Here is a 13,461-nt window from a genome sequence, read left to right on the forward strand (position 1 = left end):
CACCCCTTTGGACAGTTGAGGGAGCAGACTGGGTAAACCTCAGACCTTTTTATCTAGGGACACAGTAAGGAAAGGTAGTTATGTAATTTGAGGGGGGAAATGAAATCTGGAGAAATTTTAGCAGGAACACCCCAAGTGAAGCAGCTTGTTCTTTATATAACTGGTTCATGTCACCAGTAACTACTATTACCATAGTGCCAACACTTTACTAAGCATTTCAGAGATTACTTTAAAAATATGGGCAGGAGTGTTACCCTTGTGAAGCTCATAGTCTAAGATGCAGGGGGAAAGTCAGATGAATTCACAATTCATAAATATGTTATCATATAGGGGACATACTGACTTAGTGAGGAATATGACTTCAGGTTTAGAAACAGGGTAGAAATTCACGTTTGTTGGCAGGGGTTGGAATGATGGTGCAGGCTCAAGGGATTGCACGTGTGAACGAGTAGCCATGTAAGTAAGTAAGAATTTAAACAGATGACTTAGGGGTGCTCCCCATTCCCTGGGCTCCCGCAGAGGAGGGGTGGTCTCTTCTGCAGAGACGGACTGCAGTGCAAGTGGTTATCACACAGGCTGAATGAGGAAATTCCTCTGAGATCCTGAAACATCGTAGCCGGGCTTCTTGAACTTGATCCTAGATTCCTACCACCCGAGATAAGAATGTGTTCGCAAGTGAAGCTGTCTGGAGGGACGCAGTAGGGCAAATGTGCTTTGAATTTCCTGAGTACAGATGTACTGGCCACTCCCGGAGGAGACGTGGGTGATGTCAGGACGGTCTCTGTGTGACTGGGGATCATTAACGAGGTGTGTTAGGAGCTTCCAGCTTCCTTAGATCATCCAAGTTTTGGAATAACATGATTTCTTTTCCTGGAACCTCTGTGAAGACTGAGAAAGGCTTAACTTTTTTAAAAGTACAGTTTTAAGACTTTTAAAGGAAGGTTTTTAAGAAATTTTAAAGGCCTGAAAATAGGTGAGAGAGAGAAGAAAAGAGGGAAAGTGAAAACTTTCGTGTTCTTTGGTGAAAGTGCTACTCTTGTTTTTTATATTGGCTGCAATACTTTTGCCTTTTCTGTTGAATCAGTAGCCTAATAAATACTAGAACAATAGCTCATATCAAAGTGCAATTTCTCATTCATGCGGTTTGTTGCAACAACTAAAAAGTTTTCACCGGAAAGGAATTTTGCCTCATGTGAAGGGTATCATATGTATTAAAACCCCTTTTCTTCATACCAGTACCACAGGAGGCTGACTTATGAGGGTTAAAAAAAGAAAAAAAGGTACTTGCATGGAGTGTGAAAAAATTAAAAGCCTGAATGGAAGCCTTAAAGGAAAAGAATTATACTATTGTGTTTTGAATATGTTCGTGGCCTCGGCAGTAACTGTGGTTCTAGTTCAGTAACTTTACATCTAGAGTACAAACCTGTTCTCGGTTCTATAGAATCACTAATAAAACTTTTTTACGGTTTGTTATTCATTCTGGGTAGGTCTGAAGAAATCGCTTTAAAAGAAATCTTGACTGGCATTTCAGCTGAGGAAGACTTGTTGCTTTTGTTAGTAGGTTTAGCCTACTTAAAAATAAAATAAAAAAGGAGCCATAGGGGCCTGCGTAAATAGCCAGTGAGACAACCCAGTCAAAACGTCACTCTCTACTCTTGTGTCATCTCCCCTAACCCCAGATTTGTATCTCCTCAACCGGGGCACAGGGCTTGGGCTTTTCGCTGGATCCCAATTGTTTAAGATGTGATTTTTTTTAAAAAAGTAAGTCCATAGAGCTGACACAAAAGTAATGAGATTTTATTGTTTTATTTAATTTTCCCTTAACTTTCGGTTAGCAGTAGTAGAAAGAAAAACATTTGCTGTTTCTGTGTCAATTTACCTGTCAAAGAAAACCTACTGATCAGAAATATTGTCAGCACCACTTGTAATCTTGGGCATCGTTAAAAAGGCAGTTAAGGTTTTTTTTTTTTTTTTTTTTTTAAAAGGCAGTTAAGGTTTAAATGAGAGTTCTCCTTACTTCCCTTTTATAATTTGTGTCTCTTCACTGTAGTCACAGGTTAGGTGTCATTTCTGTGTGATGGATAAACCAATCAGTGGAAGATGGTTTATAGCAAGATTTTATTACCTGAACAGATATTTTATGACACAAACTTTTAAATCATATTACATGTTTTAAATGGAAAACAGACCATCACCATTTTTTTAAGAAATTCTAGAGTTTTACCATAAGTAAATTGTATCTCAATAAAAATATAAGTAAGCCTTCCCTTTCCTGTTATCTTCTCCTTAGGTCAAAATACGAACACCCCACTCCCGGCTTCCAAAATATACATGGGGAAATCCTTACACATCCCGCCTATTCACTGAAGGACAAATGAATCATCTGTTTTTTTCTGAAGTAAAACAGTAAATTCAAACCTCATGAAAGGAAGGATATGGTGACTTCATGTTTTTTAAGTAGAAAAAGCTTTAAAAATTCTTTTTTTCTTTATTATGGAAACTTTCAAACATACGCAAAAGTAGGGAGAATAATATGCAGAATCCCCATCAACCCACCACCCGGCTTCACCAGTTTTTAGCAGTTTGCGGGACTGACTTCTTCTTGGCAGTATCTTTCATACAGACGCCCTGCTTGTCTTCCCTGCTCATCTCCTTGGCTACGCGGAGTTGCTGCTGGTGAGGCCCCTTCTGTGTGTCACCCCGCGGAGGCTGGTCGGCTGCCTTGGTTCCTGACCACAGACTTAACGCGAAATCAATGACTTTGAGAACCCCAGTTTTATGTTTACATAGGGCAAAACTTCATCCGTAATCTTTTTTGCTTACATCTGCTTTAATCCAGTCCCTTTAAATAAAAGAACACTGTACCATTCAAGGTCCCACTTCCGGGAGAACATGTTCTATGGGCCAGAACTCAGGGAAGGAGCCGTTTACGCTTCAGCCCTCGACGTACGGCTGGCCCAGAAGATGTACCGTCGACCTCGTGGTGACTTGTGACAAAGCCAGACACAAGCATGGGCCACGACCTGGCAACACAGAATGAGGCTGAGGCAGGATGCACGGAAGACACACCAAATCTCAAGTCAGTGAGAACCGGTTTGAAAACTCCTAAGAAGTGGAGGGCACAGTTCTGTAGAATGTGTGATTCAGGAGAAAGGTGACTTCTATACTACTGATTCCGTTTCGATCTGCAAGTGGATTTTTCCACATTTCTCACAGCTGAGGTTTTTGGTAAAGATGGGAAAGTGGGGAGTTTGAGATCATGCTGTCTGGTGAGACCCTGCGGTGCAGGTGTCCCGGGTTATGAGACAAGTTTGCGTGCTCAGCCGGCCACATGGACACCCGCCCCCCAGTCCCACCCTCAGATGAGGGGGGGACCTGGCTGAGAGTTTGGCCAAAGACAAGGTCAGAAATCTCTAGAAAAACTTGTGCTAAATCCTAAGTCTGAAAGCCTCTGTCACGCCTTGTACGCTAGGGACACTCTGACTCTATCTTTTGTATCATTACAGCCCAGTATTTCTCCTTTCCAATGAAGTTTTCCTTTATTAAATAACTTTTTAACCACTTATAATTCAAACAAACTTGCATTTCATGTGTCCATTATTAAAAGGCATGTACCTGCCATCATTTCATGTTTGTTTAATTGGCTCAGACCTATGAGAGATACTTTGGTGTTTTGTTTTTTTTTTTTTTGGCTGCCTTAGGTCTTCGTTGCTGCACGTGGGCTTTCTCTAGTTGCGTCGAGCGGGGACTACTCTTCTTTGCGGTGCGCGGGCTTCTCATTGCGGTGGCTTCTCTTGTTGTGGAGCACGGGCTCTAGGTGTGCGGGCTTCAGTAGGTGTGGCACATGGGCTCAGTAGTTGTGGCTCGCGGGCTCTAGAGCGCAGGCTCGGTAGTTGTGGCGCACGGGCTTAGTTGCTCCGCGTCATGTGGGATCTTCCTGGACCAGGGCTCGAACCCGCGTCCCCTGCGTTGGCAGGTGGATTCTTAACCACTGCGCCACCAGGGAAGCGCCCCGATACTTTGGTTTTTAGTAAGACCACAGAAGTCCCTAATGCGTGGCCTTACAAGTTGAGCAGCTGGCCTCCAACCACGTTTATAAGTTTTATGGAAAGAGCGTTGACTATAATACTCTTTCTCCGACGAACAGCAGAGCTCTGGGACCCTCACAGGTGCCCCTCGGGGCACATTAGCTACCCTGGCTTCTCCTCACCCTGGAGAGTCCATGGAACTGTCAAATCTTTTACACTTTAATGTGCTCTCACTACTTTCCTATTTTAAATAAACAAATCAAATATCCTATATCCGGCTCCCTTTTAAAGCATGTGGCCTGCCCTCGCTGTTCTTGCAGAGCTGCTTATGTCGTGTACGCTTTTCTTCGGGAAAATGTCATTCTTTGTTCACAGTCCCCACGACGTGCTCTGAGAGCTGGCCGAGGTGGCCACCCCCAGCAAGCCCACTTGCATGGCATTTAAAGGCAGGTTTCACTGGGAGAAAAGAACTGTCTTTCAGCAGTGATGCAAGTTCACACAGCAGAGCTGAGGCGGGGCCTACTTTTGCAGAATAAACAGCGTAGCCGTTCAAGTTGGATTTTGTTTTAGATTTTTGACCCAGTGTTGGACATTCCGTTCTTTAATGATCTTGGGCTTTTCTCAGGAATAAAGTAAAAGTTGTGTTTTGTGGGTGTGTCAAATGTCACGTTGGAAGGTTTTTGAATAAAGAAGCCACAACTGAAAAGAAAGGTCCTTCTTGTGCTCACTCAGTAGTTGTGGTCGTGTTCACACAGGCCTCTGGCGAACTGAGGATGAACATCTAATGACCTAATAACTTTTTAGAATATGAGACCAGGAACAGCTGTCCTTTTCCTTTAGTCTGATACATTTTAACTTTTTGGAAAGTGGGATATTACTTGGTTACTCTCCATTTTTTCAAACTGATTTTTTTTTTTTAGTTTTTTTGCTTGTTTTTATTGGAGTATAGTTCCTTTACAATGTTGTGTTAGTTTCTGGTGTACAGCACAGTGAATCAGTTATACATATACATACATCCTCTCTTATTTAGATTTCCCTCGCATTCAGGTCACCGCAGAGCACCGAGTAGAGTTCCCTGGGCCATACAGCAGGTTCTCATTAGTCACCTATTTTTTTTTTTCTTTTTAAAAATGTATTCTTTCTTTTATTGAAGTATAATTGACATACAATATATACTAGTTCCAACTGATTCTTAATAGATAATAAAACTAATTTCTAGACACACTGCTTTCTCTGTTTTACATCTTTAAGCTATGAGCAAATTTGAAAAGTGGTACCTTTTTGAAAAGCAAATGTAATTCCACTTCTGGTTCGATCGTATTGATGAAGTGTGATGGATTAATAGGACTATTAATAGCACTTCACCGTGTGAAGGGTGGAGAAAGCATCAGGCCTAACCCTGCTCCCTGTTCTCGTAGGGACCCTGGCCGGACCCTCACGGTACTGACCCCTCCTCAGCCGCCCTCCTGCGCCTGTGCGTTCTCACCAGGCCTCTCGCCTCCCCGCCCTCCGCCTGCTCTCAGTGTGGGCGTCCCGTGAGGGTCAAGGGTCAGGTTTTTGACCTCTTCTTTTCTCTCCTCCTCTTACTGCCTTCCCCAAGGAAGCGTCCCCATCCGCACCTCGGCCCAAGCCCCTCTCCACTGTCGAGACCCCACTCCCAGCGTGACGGGTCCCCTCGGAGACCCCACCAGCACCTTAACCTCAACTTGTCAAGGATGACTCTGCCTCCACTTCTCTGGCAGCTCCTGGTCCCACCCCCTTGTCATCCCTGGGGGGCAGGACGATGGGGGCTGAGAGGCTGGGGGAGGACGGGGACCCCCAAGTGCGGCCACTCCCAGGGCTCTGCTGGTGAAGGGAAGGATGCAGGCCAGGCGGAGGGAGGGCACATTTCTGTTTAAAAGAAAAAGGAGATTCATGTCTCCTGTATTCTTTTCTGTGAAGTAAAACTAAAAACTAAAACAAACAAAGAAACAAGAGGGTGTTGTTTTCTATTGTGGCAGAAACCAGACAATATTATATTGCAAATAGTAGTATCGTAGGTATATACATATATAATGTGCGTGTACAGATAGAGACCTTTGGAAGATATATTTGTGTTTTCTGTATCCTGAGAAACTTAATACCCTTTAGTTTAACGTGCCACATTAAGGACTGTTGGAAGCCCTGATGACTGAAGTAGTTCAGATGTGTGCTGGTTCCTTCCCAGACACGGATTCAGTGTCCAGCGTGCGCCAGGCACCAGGCAGGCAGACGTGAGGAGGTGAGAGCCCTGCGCTTCAGGTGCCCCAGCCTCACGCGGACACAGAGATCGAGTCCCTCAAACTCTGGGTGGATGAAAGCCCAGAGGCGTCCATGCTTTGCTCTCAGGATAGGTCAGCGAGGTTACACCGCGAGCAGAGCGGATGGGACAGCTTCAAGGCAAAGAAGACAGGTGCAGAGGGAGAAAGGCAGCGTGGAGGAGCACACACGTACTGAACTTGGTCAGTGTGTTGAAATTCCAGCCTGGTGCCTTCTTTCTGGGCACAGGGACCTGAGAAAGCTCATTAACCTCCTTGAGCCTCAATTCTGTCCTTCCTAATGGGGATGAAAGACTACCTGCTGCGCAGGATTACAAAGAGGGTTAAAAATAAAGTCCACCCGGTTGACGGTAGTCCCTGTTGTTACTGATCGTAGCAACGACATCAGTGTGGCCGGAGCCGGGAGACGAAGGTCCCTGAATCCCACGCTTGCTGGGGAGTCTGAGCTGCGTCTCAGGGGCGCTGCGGTGGTGTCTAAGCATCCCAGCGGGAGAATGACGTGATATTTCAGTTTAAGATCACTCTGACCGCAGTATGAGGATGGAGAGCAGAAAAGAGTGGGAACAGAAAAACACGTCCAAACATCCTTCCCAGCACCGTATTCATTCCTCTCCCAGGTTATGCCATAAGAGCAGCTGATAGGATCCTACTTATTGGTACAAGATTATCAAAAGGAAAAAAAAGTGCTACTTGGTCAAAAAGCATAGGAACAACTGCATTCATCCTTTTGGAAATGGACCACAATAACAGAATTTTAAACAGAGTTTTAAGCTCATTGTCAGATTTGGTTGAATTATGGACTTTATAATCAAGTATAATATCAGAAAGCCCCTAAAGCCTTTGCCCTCATTCTCAAACCATTATACTCTTTTAAATAGAGGTTCTTAGCCTGGGGTCCATCCATGGACAGGCTTCAGGCAACTGGACTCCCTGAAATCACAGGCAAAATCATAAGCACTGTTTTCCACGTGGGGAGTGACCACACAGCATTTGCCAGATGCTCCAGTGGAGCTAGAACACCAGAAGAAGGTTAAGGACCACGGTCTCTATCTACGTGGAGAAAAGACTGGAATCTCACTGAAGGAATTTTTAGTGGATACAAGCTGAGACATCGTGCCTGAACTCCAGACCCTTCCCCAGCTGCTACCCAGCATCTCGGCCTGGATGTGGAACAGGCATCCCACGCTCGACATACCCCAGGCTGAGCTCCAGACCTTCTCCCCCCACACCTGTCCCTCCCGAACCTCCCCAACCGCAGTCTTCTACCTGCTCAAGCCAAAATCCCGGAGTCGTCTTCTCTTTTTTTACCTTCCATGCTCTGCATCCTTTCCCCGGGGCTGCGATCTCTATCTTCAGATAGACTGGGAATCTGCCACTGCCTCACCCCCGGCTGGTCCAGTTCTCCACCACCCTTTCCCAGTGTGTTTTCATGGCCTCGACCCTGCCTCTCTGCCTCCGCCCGTGTCCCTCTTCAATCTGTTCTTCACGGCAACCAAAGCAACGCTGCCCACAGCCCTCCAGGGGCCCCCGTCTACCTCGAATAAAGCCTGAAGTCCTCACCTGCCCTCTGAGGCTTCACGGGACCTGACGTGACTTGGCCCCCGTTATGTGCAGGGGTCCCTGCCTGGAAGGTTCTTCCTGCACGTGTCTCTGTGACCTGCTCGCTCTTCTCCTTCAGGTTTTGGCTCAGTTAGGTTGTCTTGGGCCATCTGTTTAAACTTGCAACACCCCTCCTCACCACGCTCCAGAACAGCCTCCTTCCCTGCATTATTTTCCCTCCGCACTTACCACTGACGTATATTACGCTCACTGTTTGCTTACTGTCTGCCCCAGTACAGCAGAAGCCCCGTGAGAGCAGGGAGTTTGTTTTGTCTGTTTTCTTTCGCTGCTTTATTTGAAATAACTATCACAGTCCTCAACCTAGAGCAGGAGCTCAGGAGTCTTGATTGAATGAATTTTATTTTGAGAGTTCATTTAGCATCTTTGCGGTCACGCTCTGAGAGTGTGCTCTGTTCGCCGTCACTTCCCAGGTGCTATATCTATAATTACATCGGATTGTTTGAATGGATCCTGTTTCTTTTCTAGTTCACCTCCTTACTTAAAATAGTAATTGATACAGTGATATTGACCGATCTTTCCGTTCCCAGCTTCCTCCAGATGAACCTGAATTTGATTTCCAACAGCTACTTGGCGACTGAAAGTGCTCATCTCGTCTGTTTCTTACAGTTTCCTCAAATTCCATGCCATCCTCAATGGCTTAATAAAAAATGCCTTTAAGGTTACCATAACATACTCAAATTACCAGAGTATAATTTTGAAAAATGTCATGTCGGTCCAGTGTTACGATTCCTAGCTATCAGGACACTTTTCAGAGTGTAGGTGTACCTCACAGGTGTCCTGATAGAGCTACTTTAATTAGCAATAGTTCTGCACTTTATTGCGTGCTTGTGTGTCTATGCGGGGAATAGGAGATGTTTTTATAAGATGAATTGACACCTGCTAATGTGTCTGGTTTGTGAGTTTGGAGTTTTTGATACTAGTTATTCCTAAAGTAGAAAACATCTGGGCCTGATACTGAAAGGCTGGTTTTGGAGCAGCAGTAATAGACCAGAGATCTGAGGCCTTTTTGATACCAGTTCAGGTGGTAAAACTTTTTTCCAAGGCTGCTAATTTTTAATGTTTTTGTATTTATCTTATACCGTTTCAGGCTTTACAAGATGAGCTAGAAAAGCGCTCGAATCAAGCACGATGTTTGGAGAAAAAACTGCAGCACAAGGAACTGGAATCACAGGAGCAGGTACTGCCCGCTCGGCTGCTTTGCTCGTTCACTCTCTCCAGGTCCAGGAGCTCACGTGTGTCCCGTTCCCACCGGGTGCTTTGGCCGCGAGTAACAGAATCCTCGGGCCCTTGCTGCGCGTAAGCAACAAAGGGATCTGTTGCCTCGCAACCTGTTAACCTCTGTCGCCCGAAGCCTGTAGGTAGGGCGGGCTCTGGGCAGGGAGCCCTGGGTCACTGGCTCCGCCTCTCTCTCGCTCCCCCGGCTCTACGTCCTGTGTAGGGTCCATCCCAGAGCCAGCTCCGCGGGGCTCACAGCAGCTCCAGGAATCCCGCGCAGATCTAGCAGTATCCAGAGGCAAAAAGGGACTTAGGTTTCCGGGGTGCCCTTCCGAAAAGTCAGGAGACCTTTCCCAGAACCACCCCCATACGCAGCTCCCTTCTCATCTCATTGGCCAGAGCAGGTCACACGTCCAATCCCTGGCGAGAGGACGGAGGGTGCCAAACTAGGCTGGACCACTTAGGGTCTGCCTGCCGGCGATGGAGTCATAAGAGGAAGGACAGCCCGGACAAGGGAGAGGGGAAATGTGTTGGGGATGCAGCCAATGATGTCTGCTGCGTCGTCATATCAGAACACAGGGACATCGTTGCACTTAGAGACATAGATCATGTTTTCTTTTGAATTTTAATTTTCTCCTCCTTCTTTCCAGTGTGTTAATGAAACGAATCTAGTATAACCAGAATAATCTGGCTTTGACAATAGCTAATGACCTATTTTATTTTCAAACCACAGGATCATTTTCATCCAATTCTTTTACATTTAAAGTAAATGTAACTAAATTTAAATTGAAAAGTCATCAGTGTATTAATAAACTTCATGAGTCTTAAGGAAACCTTTTGTAAACGCACTGTCCTCAGCTATTGCATACAGCATTGCTAAAATTCTTCTAAGTGCCACAAATCTTTATGGGCAGAACCAGCCGTAGGTATTGGCAGACGCTTATACTTTGGTTGTCTCGTAGTCAATTCAGTACAGGAATATTGGGTTAGGTCACTTTGACCTTGTCAGAAGAGTAAGCCCTGAAGTAAGGCGAATAGAGGAACTTTTGTCATCTCTGGAGTTGTTTACAAACAAGACCCCAAGGTAGGGATTGCACAAAATGGCAGGTGTAAGCGTCTAATAGATGCCAAGTAATAATACTTACTGAATGGAGTTGACCTCCTATAATTCCTTCCTACTGTCTAACGTATGCCCTGCATCATATACATGTCATGTTTGTGTCATGTATGTATATATCACATCTATATACGATATGTCTTGTATAGGGTCTATGTCAGACAGTCCATGATAGGATCACAAAATAGGAAATTCTAGGATGAAAAACTAATAATAACTATATTTATTGAAGGCCCACAAGATGAGAGACACTGTACAAGAAACGTTACACGTGTTAGTTCATTTATCCTGATAATAACCATGTAAGGCCAGTATTACCCTCCCATTTCCCAGTTGGCACACTAAAACCCAGAGAGGTTAAGTGACACGTCCAAGATCACACAGCTGGTAAACAGTACAGGTGGATTCACACCCTGGTTTAGCTGAATTCCAAATCTTTGCTCCTTTCATGACAGTTTTTAAGTTACAGCATTTCTAGTTTAAAAAGCTGCCTAGCAGTGATAGGGAAAGTGAGTTTATTAAGGATGGCAGGGAAAAAAATACCACCCCAGACACCTGGTACGGCGGGCAACGCCATTAACTCTCTGTGGGCAGAGAGCAGCAAAGAGCAAAGCAGACGGAAGCAGAGCTGATGTGGCCACAGGTGAAAATACCTCCTTGGGTGGCTGTGTGTCCTTCAGGTGGGACCGGCACAGGCTCAGTTGTCACTGAGGTCAGCTGAGCCTCCCTGCAACCCCCCAGCTGGCTGGGATGCCTGGAACTAAAAGAAGACAAGCTTCTTAAAAGCAGGAAACAGGTCTCCCTGGAGGACTGGGCCTTCTCCAGTTTGTGATAAAATATGACTTAAGGTAAAACTTTGTTGACATCACTCTAATTCATGGCAGAACTTCACACAGAAAATTCCATAATATATTGAGAGTAGGGAAATTAAGAAATCCCAAATGAACAATAGGGAAGGATTCAGGAACCACTTCAGTCTTATTTTATTGACTTCTTTTTGATCATCAAAGTTGCTTTCATCTTTGTAGTGACAATAGCTTTCTAGACTATTTCTTACACTAATTCCTGATATCTTCTATTAGCCTCCAGTTCACCAAAGAAATGTCAGGAAATACCCATGGGTAAAGCTGAATATTTCATAATCTTTGCAACCATGAAATGTTGGGTTCTTTCCACGAGATCCTAGGGTGTAGCTAAGCAAAAATGCCAATTGTTTCAGTAAAGCTGAAGAACAAATCATGGGCACTTCATAAATACTATTCATCTATATTTAATTTGATTTAACTTTTATCTAAATCTGACCTTTCCATTTGTGACACTAATAGAGGTAGTCAAAAATAATTAGAAGTATAGAAGTATCATCATGTAAAATTTTTAGGGTCTGATTATATTTAATATACTTACTGAGGGTTTTTTAAATGTTGAAATTGTTATTTTCTTTTTTGCCTCTGTCAAAGCAATTGCAAAATAACAGTAGCTAGCCTGACATCAGCCAATCAAACAACCAAAATGTGTGCAGAACAGCTTCTTGGAACTTTTCTTCTCTTTCGTTTCAACCAAATATTATTATCCTGATACTAGTTGCATAAAGAATCAAAATTGAAACTGGCAGAATTACAAAGGACAATTTCCTGGGCTTCTTTTTTTAACTTGCTTGCTTAAAAAAAAAAAAAAAAAGTTGAAACTGTCTCTGTTTTTCATTTAAGAAAAATTCCTGTGTTTTGATTCTATAAAAACAAAAAAATGAATGAGGCATTCTAAAAGTTGTGTTTTTAATTAAACACAAAAAGCTGCTTCTCATCAGGTCTTGATGGGTGGTACCCGAGCTGCCCACCACTTGCCTCAGTGGCATCAACCCTCTCCTCTAACTCCACACCCTCGGCAGGTCTGTCACCAGGGTGCCCAGGGAAGGCTGGTTCATCCGTGGTTACAAAGGGTTAATTTGCCCCTTGTGAAGCATCAAGATAACACCAATAAAATTAGAAAAGACCAACTTCCTTCTAAGTCAGCCTTATAGAAACATATCTTTCCTGTAATCCATAAATAGGAAAGTAATTAAAAGCTATCATTCTTTTTCTCCATACCAGGAGTTAATAATTTCTAATTCCCGATAAGATCCGAGCAAGAATCCCATAGTTGCAGCAAAGGAGGGGAGATCAGAGCTCTGACCAGACTTCCTCGTTATGTAAGGAAACTGAGTCACTGGAAAAGGCCACGACTTCCCTACCATGGCAACGGCAGAGCCGGGGCGGGGCGGGGCGGGGGGATGGGGGGAGGCAGGCCGCCCACCCCGGGATATGATTTTCCATTGTATTGACCACAGTGTGAGATGCATCTACGGCGTGTATCACTCGGGTTCAGGTTGTGGGTAAAAATAAATCTCCTGTTCGGGAACAAACAGTGTTTCATTTCTCACAGCGAGACTAGGTGATTTGCTAGCCCTTGCCAAAATAATTCGGTGTGATAAATTATAGAAAAGAGAGGGAAGAAAAGAAACAGGCTAATATTTTACTTGGCGCTCTTAACACTGTGCAAAGCAAGCATATATTTATCACGAAGGCACAAAACAATGTCAGACTTGAACCTAATATAATATATTATATAAATATTAACATACATGTAGCAAAACCCCTGCTTTGAACTGGGGTTTTTCCGTTTCGAACGTGTGAATAGCTTTGATTACAAGGATCACTCAGTTTCCCAGAAGATTCTTTTACATAAATTAGTGAGAAGAACTAATACTTTGAGACCTAATAAATAGAATGCAATGCCGTGCATTTCACAGCAGTGTCATACAATTACTCCACATTGCATGCCTTTGACAGGCGTATTGTGCTGGCCCATGACAGGTACTGAGAAGAAACATGGATGAGTTCTCCTTCCAGCCCGCAAGGAGTTTACAGTCTAGTAGAGCAGAGATGGGTGTAAAGTGTAGACTGCAGTCATGGCATTTAAAAGACGTTACTTTTCTTCCAAAGGCTTAGAGGCTCAGCTCACAAGGTGCGGGAAGAATGCAGCACTGGTACTGCCCGCCCGTCTTCCCGACCCTGCGGGAAAGGGTCCACCACCCAAGGCAGGGCCTGGTGCTTGCTGACAGGCAGGCAGTGTTTCCAGCACCTGCGGCCGGGGCCTCTCGGGTTTCCTGGCCGGCGTGTTTCAGCCACTGGCTGGTTTAGTTCTCATC

At 44.5% G+C, this 13,461-nt stretch overlaps 1 protein-coding gene across 11 annotated transcripts in view; it reads left to right on the forward strand.

Annotated features, from left to right (window-relative positions):
* The window catches only part of CEP112 (centrosomal protein 112), a 414,548-nt gene that overhangs the window by 364,085 nt on the left and 37,002 nt on the right, over positions 1–13,461 (forward strand). For 10 of the 11 annotated variants that reach the window (XM_068530225.1, XM_068530226.1, XM_068530227.1 and 7 more), the window contains one exon: positions 9,033–9,122. In XM_068530225.1, coding sequence (XP_068386326.1) covers positions 9,033–9,122 — 90 coding nt within the window. Of the gene's footprint in view, positions 1–2,290; positions 3,070–9,032; positions 9,123–13,461 lie in introns of those variants that run through there. The other variant, XM_068530232.1, reaches the window with a different exon arrangement.

The sequence above is a fragment of the Eschrichtius robustus genome, chromosome 20, assembly GCF_028021215.1.
Source record: "Eschrichtius robustus isolate mEscRob2 chromosome 20, mEscRob2.pri, whole genome shotgun sequence".
NCBI lineage: Eukaryota > Metazoa > Chordata > Mammalia > Artiodactyla > Eschrichtiidae > Eschrichtius > Eschrichtius robustus.